This window comes from Nelumbo nucifera, chromosome 3 (genome assembly GCF_055504915.1).
Source record: "Nelumbo nucifera cultivar China Antique chromosome 3, China Antique-T2T, whole genome shotgun sequence".
NCBI lineage: Eukaryota > Viridiplantae > Streptophyta > Magnoliopsida > Proteales > Nelumbonaceae > Nelumbo > Nelumbo nucifera.
Genome location: NC_142651.1, coordinates 100,429,526 through 100,441,961, shown reverse-complemented (window position 1 = coordinate 100,441,961; position 12,436 = coordinate 100,429,526). Strand labels below are relative to the sequence as shown.

Sequence of the window (12,436 nt, the reverse complement as noted above, 5' to 3'; positions counted from 1 at the left end):
CCATAAGAAAATTAGTCTTAACATTTCACTATTATATTCCCTTATCACTAGCCATGTTCATTAACTTGCCAAAATAAATTAATTACTTTAACGAAGATGCTTAGACAGCAAAAACACTATAGTAGAAATAAATCAGGAATTTGAAAATATGAAAATAAAAAGCTTTAACCCCAAAAAATAAAGGTAGAAACAAAGCAGGCTGCTGTAAAGAGATGAAAAATGCTACCACATACATTCAGTTAAACTGGATTCACAAGCCAATGCTTCTTCACAAGCGTCTTTGTCCCTGAGAAAAGCATTATTATGCACAGGGGATGTCAATGGAGTATATTTGTATATCCAATCAGTCCAATCTATAACAGGAGGTTTCATGCTAAAGGTCATCTCAATATATTCACCATGCCCTTTGCTTCCCTTCTCAGACTGATATAAACAAGTTTGAATGTCCTTTCCTCCACTGCCAAGGTCCTCTCTCTGCAGAACAGTTGCTTCAGCTACAACATTTATATTTTCGAAATTCCCGGTATGCATTTCAGGTACTGATTCCATGTCAACGATAGCTTCATTATCATTCTTTTCACTACAACTACCTTCACAAAACTTTCCACGTTTGACAGAATTTGTCAAACAGCTCGAACCACAAGAATTACATTGTTCCAATCGCCCACCAAGAGACTGGTAATCATACATGTCAAATTTCAAGAAACAATTAGCAATAAAGAATCAGAATTGCAACTATAGGCATCACAAAATACAAAGCTCAATCAAATTTCCACAACAACAAGATTACATTTTAAAATTACAACTCATAAGAGGCATTAGATACTACTATGTCTAGTTTCAACATCAGTGCTTTCATTGTTTTAACACTGGAAGACCCTGTGAAGCTTTTGGATTCAACAGAAACCTTGATGCGCCATCAACAGGGCCTTTGGCAAGGAAAATATGTTGATATTTAGGTGTACTTTCTAGCAATGACCTATCATTGCAACACAGGAGTAATTTTATGTATATATGAAAGAATGTGCAACTCTGACTCCATACGCTTCATAATATACCTTTGATAAACAAGTTCTTACACAGGAATTCCTGTCAAAAACTTCTGCCTTCTGATTACTCCTAGCCATGGCTTTCTTATCATTCTGTAGCTGTTGAAACTCTAGTTGCTTTGAACCCAGAAATATCCTTCCCTTCTGTTTCTCCTCTTCTTGCCCCTTTCCTGAAGGCATTTTCTGAACACTACAAGCCCCATATTCAGATGGTTCAACCTGGTAGAACCGCTTTCTCCTCATCAGATCTCTCAGTGAACATCCAGTCAATGTATTTCCTTCTTGCAAATGAGTGATATTTGCATTTGCATTAGCCACTGAAGCATCAGAACAATTTTCTGCTTTTTTTCCGGAAAAAGGAAAATTGTCTGTACCATCTTTTATTTCTTCACTAGATGTATCAGCAAAACTGAACCTGGGAAGCTCTACATCAGTTTGTGCCTTAGGTAGGGTGGAAAAAGGTAAAGATCCCCATACCGGTTTGTTCCTTTTGCATTCACCGCCAAGGCCTATGTCAGTGTCTTCAACTACTTCATCAGGAGAAGATCTCTCCAACTCAACATTTGTCTCCGTTCTGACAATAGTGAAATGATCATCATATGACCCATCCATTTGTGGAATTATATTCTTCAGTGAAGCCTGAGGTAAATGATTCTGATCAAGATCATCTAAATCTTCAATCACATTATCAACCGAATCAAGTATGTCCTGACATTCTTGCTGTGACTCACTCTCATATTCCAAATTAGCTTTCTCCAAAATTTTATCCATCGAAGTTGTGGGTAAGAAGGTACTCAGAATAGACTCATGAAGAAGTTCATCTTCAGTGTTCAAATCCTCTGCAACTTGAGAAGAGGCAAGCCACCTTAGAAGCCCCATAGCCTCCTCATCTACAATCTGAGAACCCACGAAATGATATAAGAAACTGATGAAGGCATGAAACAGGTTATATCACAAAAATCTCAAGAAAATACTATGATTGGTTAAAGATTGAGAAGATAACTCCACAACCAAGATAGAAAGAAGAATAGGAGAAGAAATCCAAGGGTTCCCAATTATCCTTGGACAGACCACAAAGTAAACACATCCATTGCATAAGAAAACTAGTTGTGAGGCTAGTGCCAGAGAACAAGATCATTAATTTCAACAAAAAAATATATATATTGCACAAAGCCAAATATGGTAACTCAAGCATGACCATATGAAAGTTGCCTGGATATGATATACGCTCAAAGAAAAATAAGCATCTACATGAAAGTAAATAGGGATAAAGAGAAACAAGATTACTTTTGAATCTGATGTTCTGATCATCTCACATGATAGTATTTCATCATCAACAGGTAGTTGATCCAGAAGAATGTTTCTTTCTTTGGTATGTATCTCATTTCCTTCGTCATGATTACTCTCTTTATGCAAGAATCGTTGTGATATAAGCAACCCATTAATATTTCTGTCTTTGGTACACTTCAAAGATTCCTTGTGAGAATTATCTGTGCTACCATTCTCCCCAAATCCAACTAAATTCCCCACCTCTGCCAATGGTTTTATAGAGTGGACAAATTTTTCAGCCTCCTCCACTGGAGCAACTTGAGAAGATGACAAGTTTTCTGCTTTCCTACAGAGATCCATGAATGTGCTCTCAAACTCAAACCCATGGGAAAGAACTCTCAGAGTAATTTCCGGAAGCGGTTTTCTAGGATCAGGAGATATCACTGTCTCATGCAACCCTGTTCTTTCATACTCTTCCTAAACCAGAGAAGGTTATGTTAATCAATGGAACAAACAAATAAATAAATGGATTACAAATTGTTATAGAACACCAAGTGAACAAACAGACCTCCCAAATTGGTATAAGTGACTGAACCATTTTCACCTCTGAACGTGTCTGAGAAAGGGATGAGTAAAGTTTAAATTGTTGGTTTAAGATATCTGCAAGATCAAAAAATAATTAGCAATGTTATGTTGATCTCACCTAGAAATTGCGTGGAAACCTAAGCCACACATTTGTGAAAACATACCATCCACCGTAGCATCTCCCTCGAGCTCACAAGTACTTTGGCGCTTTATAAGATGAATGTCCTGATCAAATGAAGTGTCAACTTCAGTAGGATATGGCCACATCCAACCACTTGGAATCTTGGAGGATATCCAAACAGGTAAACCTAGAGATGCATCATCACCTGAATCTGCCTACAAAAAAGTTTAACAGTATCAAATTATTACACTATCAAATATACCTAATAAAATCAATGGCTAAACCTATTGGCTTTCAACTCAGAAAAAATAACCTGAAAATTAACAGAAATGCAAGTGGGCTTTTCTTTATGTTGACCATTGTACCAAGCTACCCTTGGGATGAATGTCTCAGGCAGTGGATGGCGGAATTTAACCTTTGCTAGATGTAGATGGCCCATGCCGTACAAGTTGTAGTCAACCTTATATTTTCAATATAAAGAGAATTAAGGTTCAGTGGGAAACAACATTGCAAACAAATAATGAAATAAAATAACCATGTTAGTAATATAAAAAAACAGCAGATATCTTTCAAAATATATATATAAACAACAGACCACATGAGCAAGTAGCTTAGGGACAAAGTAAAAGGAAATAATGTATAATTTGAGTGTTCAGATTTATAAGACACATTCAAGGATGTATGAATGCGCATGCATGACAACTATCAAAAAAATGCATGCATGCATGATTTTAAGGCATAATGTATTTATGTATGATCAACATTCAAAATAGCATGTCCTCAATTTACAAAAGTATGGCCAAATATACAAAAGATACAAAATCAATGTTTCATAATACTATTTTGATGCATGCGGTTTGGGAAATCCACAGGTGAATCAGGTGTTGGAGGATATTTTAGAGACACAGGAGTGACATTTCATTGCTTATCTTTAACAAATATAAGAGTAGGAAATTTTATTAAAGCAGAACTTCAAGTTTTGCTGCAAGGGCTCACATTGGCTAGATCTTTAGAACACAAAATCTGATTGTAGAAGGGAATTCTAAAGCAATTATTGGTTGGATGAAAGGAAAAACTGAAGGTCCATTGCAATTAAGGCATCTCATAAAGGAAGCAAGACATTTGGTGAGAAGTACTGGCAGATGTTTTAGACTGGCCCTGGATCTGCAAATTCTCTGGCTGACTCTATAGCCCAACAAGTCAGTAGGCAATCTCTGATATGGGGCAAATGTTACACTGTATGCCCTCAAGATCCCATATTAATAAACAGTTTATTTCCTAAAGTGGTTCGCAAAATATTTTTTTCCTGGAATTCCATCACGGAGGAAAACATAACACTGTATTTTATAGAGTAGGGAATAAATCTTTCCAAATTACAGTGTTTGGTATTAATGAAAGAAGGATTAGCATGCAAGTGTTTATTAGGCCCAATACCTGTTGGTCACATTTCAGGTTGGACCATTGTTTGGGCTTGGAGAGTGGGCTGAGAGGCTAAGCCTGAACCATTTAATGTCAAACATTAATGGGCTCACTAGTTGCCCCTTCTGCTTGGTGAGAATTCTCCATTGAATTAAAGGAGAGTTTGGCTATAGTAGGTCCCATCCTAGAGATTTGATCTCAGGGTTAGGACTAAGGAGCTCTCCTGTTTTGGCTCCAATCTAGACTACTATAGATCTCATGCCTATTCTTACTCCCTTTTTTGCTAAGATTCATTGATACTACTGAAACTTGCCAAGTTCTATTTGAATTTAAGCTAAACTAGGAAAGTCACGGTTAGACTAAACCTCTCCAATCGCATGGAGAGATTCATTGCCAATTTTGGAGAACTGTGTTCAGCAGTTTTCCTTCTCACTCTGGTATTCAATTGGGCAGGCTTGAGAAGCTCTAGGAGTCTATTTAAGACCTCAATTGGGATCGATCCAATAACCTACACATCCCTGTCAGAATTGGCCACTAAGAGAGAACTTGTCTCCATATTGTTTTCAGCTTATCAATTTGAATTGTTTGAGACTAATAAAAGAGCATTATTTTGGGTGTACTTGGGTGGCAGGGTAGTTAAGTAATTTTGTCTTATGTTAAGGACACTCCAATCCACTGTTTTTCATAAATAAGGGCACATCTGTAATTCTGCATTTTATTTAAAATTAATATTAGGCTGGGCAAACTACTTAGAGAGGATTAAAGACATTTTAATCTCTCCCTAATCAGGTTCGCAGTTTCTCTCCACTCTCTTCTCTTTCATTCTTCCTTTCTCCTTCAGTTCTTATTGTTCTATGCTTCTCTAATACCATATTTTCTCATGGTATCAGAGCAGGGAAACTGAGAAAGATCTGATTAGGGTTTTCTTTCACGACCAATCCGATTAGGGTTTCTTCTAGAAGGCTGTAACTACTTACAGCATACATTCAACATTTGGGATCCTAGAAAAATAAAACACGCAAAACAGAATACATTCACATTTTTCTTCTTTTTTTTATTGAAAACGGTAACTTTCATTAACAATATTAAATAAGCATCTTACACTGTCAACCACTCAGACAAAGAGTGTTGACCCCAAAATAACATCAAGAATTACAGTACTAAGTTTTCCCTGAAGATCCCCTGTTTTGCCAAGCTATCTGCCACAGAGTTTGCCGATCACCTTACCCATTTGAATGTTACTCCAACTTCCCTTGCCAAGAAGATTATTCCCTCATTTGCTGTCGAACCTTCCATTAACCCAAATTCTTTGTTTGCAGCCACCCTATTAACAATTTAGAGTCTCCTTCCACCTCCAAGTTCTGAAACTCCCATTGCTTGGCAAATCTCAGGCCTTGTAGGAGAGCCAGAATTTCAGCTCTCAAAGAGTCTCCCACTCCTATGGGACCAGAGTATAGGGCCACCATTCTGCCCTCCCCATCCCTAAAAACTCCCCCAGCTCCCGAGGGTCCTGGATTACCCAAGGATCTTCCATCAAAATTCAATTTTACCCTTGGTTGTGCTGCTGGTGTCCAAGAGGGCTGAAAGATAGATTGTCTGGTTAAAGAATTTGCCACTGCTGACCAGCCCCATTGTATATCATCCACTGAAAAATCTTTAAATAAATCACTTACTTTCAGCCAATGTATGACTTTAATGGCTACACAATCAATGATTTGTTCTGTTGATCTTTGTGCCCCTTTGAATATTCTGTTGTTCCTTTCTTCCCATAAAGACCAAAGAATGGCTGCTCTTGTTACCCTCCACATCACTCTTCCCCTTTTCTTTGAAAGTCGGAAGAAACTTGGGTTGAAAAGACTTGTCACAACCGGGGGAGTAGTCCACCTGCAGCCAAATAAGGAAGAAAACCAATCCCATACACAAGATGCAAAGGGACAAGAAAGTAAAAGATGTGTTACTATCTCACCATTTCCCATACAAAGGCAACAAAATTGAGGGGAGAGGCAATGATTCGGCCTTCTTTTTTGTATATTATCCAGAGTATTAATCTTCTGAAGCACCACCTCCCAACAAAAGGCTCTTACTTTTGGGGGTACAGGACTACACCAAACTTCCTTTGTGGAAAAAGAACCTCCTAGGTGTGAGGAATGGAGGGCGGAGAAAAAGGAGGCACAGGTATAAAAGCCAGAGGGGGACTCTAACCAGATCCTGCTGTCATGACAAGATAGGTCCAGGAAAACAGTATTAAGAAGTGAGATTAGTTCATCTACTAAGCCCAATTAATGATCCACTCAACCCTCTTCTTAAACCTAGATCCCAAGAATTTTCATTACCAAGCACTGAAGAAATCACTTTCCCTTTGTTGAGGGGCAGAGCATAAATAGGTAGAAATCTGTCTTTTAGAGGAATATCTCCAAGCCAAATATCCTCCCAGAAACGAATTTTATTACCCAAACAAGCATCATACCTGACCAGCGGAAGGAAAGAAGGTAGCAATCCGTGAATTTCTTTCCATGGAGAAGCCCTTGTTGCCCTAGGATCAAGACCAACGTCCCATCCGTTGTCTGCCATGCCATTAATGCTTACAATTACATTATGCCATAGGTTCTCTTGTTCCAAAGGAAACCTCCACAGCCATTTACCCAATAAAGCCATGTTTTTAAGCTTGATGCTTCCTAACCCTAGGCCTCCACTATCCCTACTCCTTGAGACCACCTCCCACTTTACCAAATGGTCCTTTTTTGTGTCCCCTGGCTCCCACAAGAAGTCTCTCATCAATTTCTCCAATTTATTGGCCACTTTTATGGGGATCTAAAAGGTTGAGAGGTAATAGACTGGCAGATTAGTCAAAGTTGACTTTATTAGAGTTATTCTACCCCCTAGAGATATGTAGTCTCTCTACCATCCAGCAAGTCTTTTTATGAATCTTTCCACTACTGGATCCCAGAAGCTAACTATAGTCAGGTTCCCCCCCAAAGGGTAGTCCAAGGTACTGTAGAGGCCAGCCACCTACCACACAACTCAGCAAACTAGCTTGGCTTTCAACCTCTCTTCTCTCCCTATCTAATCTTGTTACACAACTATTGCTCCAGTTTACTTTGAAATTGGAAATCCTTTCAAAATGGGTTACCATACTTTGCAAATTTGTCATTTCCTCCCTTTCTCCTTCGCAAAAGATTAGAACATCATCTGAAAATTGTAAATGGGTAACCACCACATTATTCCCCCTAATTCTCCAACCTCATATCAGATTATTGGTATCATCCCTTGAAATCAAATCGCTAAACACATATGCTATTAGAGTGAAGAGGAAAGGGGAAAAGGGGTCACCTTGTCGAAGGCCCCTTTTAACTAGAAAGAAATCTCTAGCAACCCCGTCAACCAAAATGGAATAGTGACAGAAGGAAACACAACCCATTATCCATTTGCACCATCTCGCTCCAAAACCTCTCAACCTTAGCACTTCCAGAAGGAAATCCCAATCCACCAAGTCTTAGGCTTTCTCCAGATCCAATTTGCAAACTAGCCCTTTTTCCTTTCTCCGTTTTTTAAACTCCACACACTCATTTGCAATAAGGATTTGGTCTATTATTTGTCTTCCAAACACAAAAGCCCCTTGATTTGGAGAGATTAAGGAGGGAAGCACTTTTTTAATCCTCTCAGCTAACACCTTGGAGACAATTTTGTACATGCTACCCACAAGGCTGATGGGTCTAAAATCTCTTGGGTGGGAAGCATCTAAGGTCTTAGGGATCAAAGTGATAAAGGTGGCATTTGCCCCTGAGTTGAATTTTCCCATTTCAAAAAATTCAACAAAAACTTCAACTAAATCAGCACCCACAATCTCTCAGCAATCTTGAAAGAAAGCCATCGTGAAGCCATCTAGGCTTGGGGCTCTGGATCTTTCCAAAGAGAATATAGCTTCCTTTATTTCTTGAACTTCAAAATCCTTTTCCAGGGTTTCCATCAACTCCCAAGGACCTTGCCTCCAGTCAAAATTTTCTAGTGGCACTCTGGTAGCTCCCTGACTAGTAAAAATGCCTTTAAAGTGATCCACAAAAGCTTGTGCTATATCCTCCTCCCTAGTTAAAGTATGCCCATTCCACACTAATTGAGCAATAGAATTTCTTCTTTTTCTCGCATTTGCTACTAAGTGGAAAAAGCTTGTATTGCCATCACCTTCCTTTAACCACCAACATCTAGCTTTTTGTCTCCAACAAATCTCCTCTTTCCTCAGAATCTCTTCCAGCTCATGCTTTAGTCTCCATCTCTCAGATTTGTTTTCCTCTCTTATTGTCCTTTCCCCTTCCAACTCATCTAATTCCCCTATTCTATGTGAGATGTGCATCTTTCTTTCCTCCAACGACCCAAATACTTCCTTATTCCACTCTTTAATACTACCATCTAAAACCCTTCCATTTAAACTCCACTTGATCTTCTTCCCACCATTCTTTCACTTTTAATTTAAAATCTGGATGCATCAACCACATGTTTTCAAACCTAAAAGGGCAGGGACCTCCTCCCTATCTTTCTTCAGAGATGCTAATAGGACAGTGATCCGAGGTAGTTCTAGGCAAGGCTCTAACCACTAGGCTCCGCCACCCTTCCTCCCAGTCTAAAGAAAAGAAAATTCTGCCTAGCTTGCAACAAATAGGTGTTTCTTGAAAATTGGACCATGTGAACTTTTCTTGAAGAAGGGGCAGCTCTCTCAGATCATTTGTATCTACAAAAAGGTTAAATTTTCTCATACTAGAAGTAATCCTATGGCTAGGGTTATTTGATTCCTGAAGGAACCTGATCACATTGAAGTCACTCCCCAAAGACCATGGGCCCTCCCAAAAATCTTCTCCCTCCCATCTGTCTTTCTCTTTAGTTTGATTGAAACTGAAAAGTTTGCTATCAGTTCTTCCATGCACTCAACATTATCATTCTTCCATATAGTAATGATTCCTCCAAAAGATCCCCAAGATTGTGAGAAGGCCTAGTTGATTCCCCTAGCAGTCCAAATTTGTCTTATCCACTTCAATCAATTTGGACTCTTGAATTAACACAAACTCTGGCTTCTCCTTTCTTAACATCTCTCTCAGTTGTTGTTCTCTTAGTTGCTCTTCTTGAACCTCTTACATTCCAGCTTAATATCTTCAAGCAGATAAGACAAGTTAAACTTTGTCCCCTTTCCTGAACACACCCTCTACTTTGCCTGTTCCTATCTTTTCTCCCAGCGCTCCCTTTATCATACACCACATCACAACGCAACCTCCCCACCTCAGTTAACTTCTTCCTTTTCTTGTTTGAGCCTCCTTTGACCTTACTTAGAACCTTTTGTGCACTCAACTTTTCCTTTCTCACCCTTTTTTACCCCTACCTCTACTATTATTTTTTTCTTAAACCTTTTTCCTTTGTAATCAAAGCCTCAATCTCTTTCCTCCCCTCTTCTGGCCTAGACTTAGGACTATCACCCTCCTCACCCTTTCTCCTCTCATTTTCTAAATCATCCTTCACTAAGATCCTAAAAATCTCCAAAATCATCTCTCAGATTCTATCACCTTCCACCTCATCAACTGCCAGCATCTTATCACTACCCACCACTTTTGTCGAAACATTGGCAGTGACAGACTTGGATATCGGGCTGGCCTCACCCGTGTACAAAGGACTAGAAGGAGAAAAGCTAGTATCCACATCAACCAAAGGAGACATCATACCTTGGAACTGAGAGGGAGACACACTAGAATTTGGAAGGTTCTGGTTTCTAGAAATTAGCCTTTTGCCAAGGGTGATGATTCTTGGATCACTACTTGGATAAGAGAACGAGGATGGGGGCTCGGTCGTTGCCTTGCCGAGAGCCAATGAGAATGTTTTACTACACCTAGTTCCTTCTTGTCTTTGATCCTGTACGTTGCCCGGTTCTCTGTTCCTTTCTGACTAAGATGCCCTCTGATCAAAGGATTTATCTTTTCCACCGTCATTGAAGGGATGAAAGATCCATCATATGGATAGCCGAACCCTGCAGGTAGGTAGGGCGAAATTTCAAAAATTTCTCCCTCCCATATGGGAATCACATTCCCTGTTTTAGAAAACTGCATTTTCAAGGATCAATCTTGAACCCTAAACCGAACCAAATCTAAAACCAAAAGGTAGGAGAGGGATGTACCTGATACGGAGTAAGAGTAACTCCCAACGAAGGTGTTCACCCCCAAGGAAAACGCCAAAGACTGCTCCCACTGAAGATGACACAGCATAGGGTGGAGCAGAATCAGCAGGTGGTTCTTCAGCAAGAACCGAACTCTTCAGCAAGAATTCGATGGAAGGTGAGTGAGCACGACTTCATATCAGTTTTTCACCAAAAACTTATATCAAGGACACTTCTTGATCGCTCCTACAGGTGGAGATCGAACTGGCTATGGCAGTAGCAATAGAAGGAGGCAAGAGCAGAATATGGCGTCAATCTGACAAGAGTTGTCTTCTCTCTTGGATCTGTAATCTTGTAGGATGAACAGGGGTTCGCCCTCCTCCTCTATTTATAGCCTTAAAGAAAGCTTCTCCTAATCCCATTAGGAGTTTACTAATCCAAATCTTATTTGGATCTGGACTCTCTTTAAGAGATAAGGATAAACCCTTACCTTATCTGCAGATAAAGATCAGCCCTCCTAATCTTATTGGGAGTTTCCTAATCCAAATCTTTATTTGGACCTGGACTCTCTGAGTGGATAGAGATAACTCCCTATCCTATCTGCTGATCTAAATCCCATAACCGCCCCTCTTTAAATAATCATATTATACCAGTTCGAATTGGGCTTTAAGCCCAATAAGTCCATGTGCTCACATATCCTCCAAGCTGCTGCCCAGTTGGGTATCCTTGTATGGCGTGGGACTCAAACATTGATTTACACATCAGCCACATGGGTTCAGCCCAGCCTCTGTTACAAGGCCTGGCCAAATTCACTGTAGGTGACAGTGAACCCCTGAGTCCATCACCATGGGCTCTTAATGGGTCCAACACTTACACTAAGTGGTCCCTGGGTCAAGCCACCTTATAAAAACCCAAGGGCGGTGGGCAGATGCACGATTAGTCCATCAGGTATTACCCTCAATGGTCTTACACTTAACCTTTCAGCCCATAATGATCAAACACTACCCGACAAGAGAGGACCTCTCCCTCGGCTGCAAGGAACAGTGTTGTACTCTCTACTCACATGGATCCCAGGAATTAAAACCTTTTGCAAACATTTTGAAACCGTAATATATATATATATATATATATATATATATATATATATATGTATATCTCTATATAAATATATTTTGCAAAAACAAATTTCGACTGAAATCAGCTGCCGGCAGCTTTGGTTTCCCTCGGAGAGTGCATCCCCGATCATTCACTTTGTCCGACAAAGGGGCTGATCCTGTCACTATGATCACCCACTCAGATGATTTCTCGGACTGTCCCAACATACCCAGGTTTTGACCCCCTTTAAGGATCTCATTGATTGGCATATCAAAGATAGCCCAATCCGACACGTAGTGCAATATCATAATCGAGTCTAGGGGTAAGGTGTCACATTCCAGTTTTGCCCATCTATCTCCAAGGTCCAGGGCAATACTGGAATTCTGGTCCGGTTCAGGGTTTCAAGAAAACCCACACTACATGTACCTCAAGTCTCACCCTGGCAGCTGAGACAAGCCACCCCAACCAACTTGGCGGCACATCAGTGTCAGCTTTAGCAGGATAAATCTCCCCAGATCTATCCAACGGCTGTGAAGATTCTAAACTAACACAAGTCTCATATGTGTCCAGTTTAAGGGTATTACATAGAAACACACCACAATAACATAAATCAAATATGTACTTTATTCATTTACATTAAATGTCATAATGTACATTCTAATTGGAGCTAAGGGCATACACTGTCTAACAGTCATTGCCCCTACTTCCAAACCAATACTACTCTCTTCAAAAAGTAATGCTAGATCGTTCACCTCCGTTGAATGAACC

General features: G+C 39.8%; 1 protein-coding gene across 4 annotated transcripts in view; it reads right to left on the bottom strand.

Annotated features, from left to right (window-relative positions):
- REV3 (recovery protein 3) overlaps positions 1-12,436 on the bottom strand; it is a 139,523-nt gene that overhangs the window by 64,877 nt on the left and 62,210 nt on the right. For 3 of the 4 annotated variants that reach the window (XM_010245254.3, XM_088900856.1, XM_088900855.1), the window contains 6 exons: positions 3,338-3,484; positions 3,068-3,239; positions 2,887-2,978; positions 2,337-2,795; positions 1,059-1,946; positions 234-675 (listed from right to left, as the gene is read on the bottom strand). In XM_010245254.3, coding sequence (XP_010243556.1) covers positions 234-675; positions 1,059-1,946; positions 2,337-2,795; positions 2,887-2,978; positions 3,068-3,239; positions 3,338-3,484 — 2,200 coding nt within the window. Of the gene's footprint in view, positions 1-233; positions 676-1,058; positions 1,947-2,336; positions 2,796-2,886; positions 2,979-3,067; positions 3,240-3,337; positions 3,485-12,436 lie in introns of those variants that run through there. The other variant, XM_088900857.1, reaches the window with a different exon arrangement.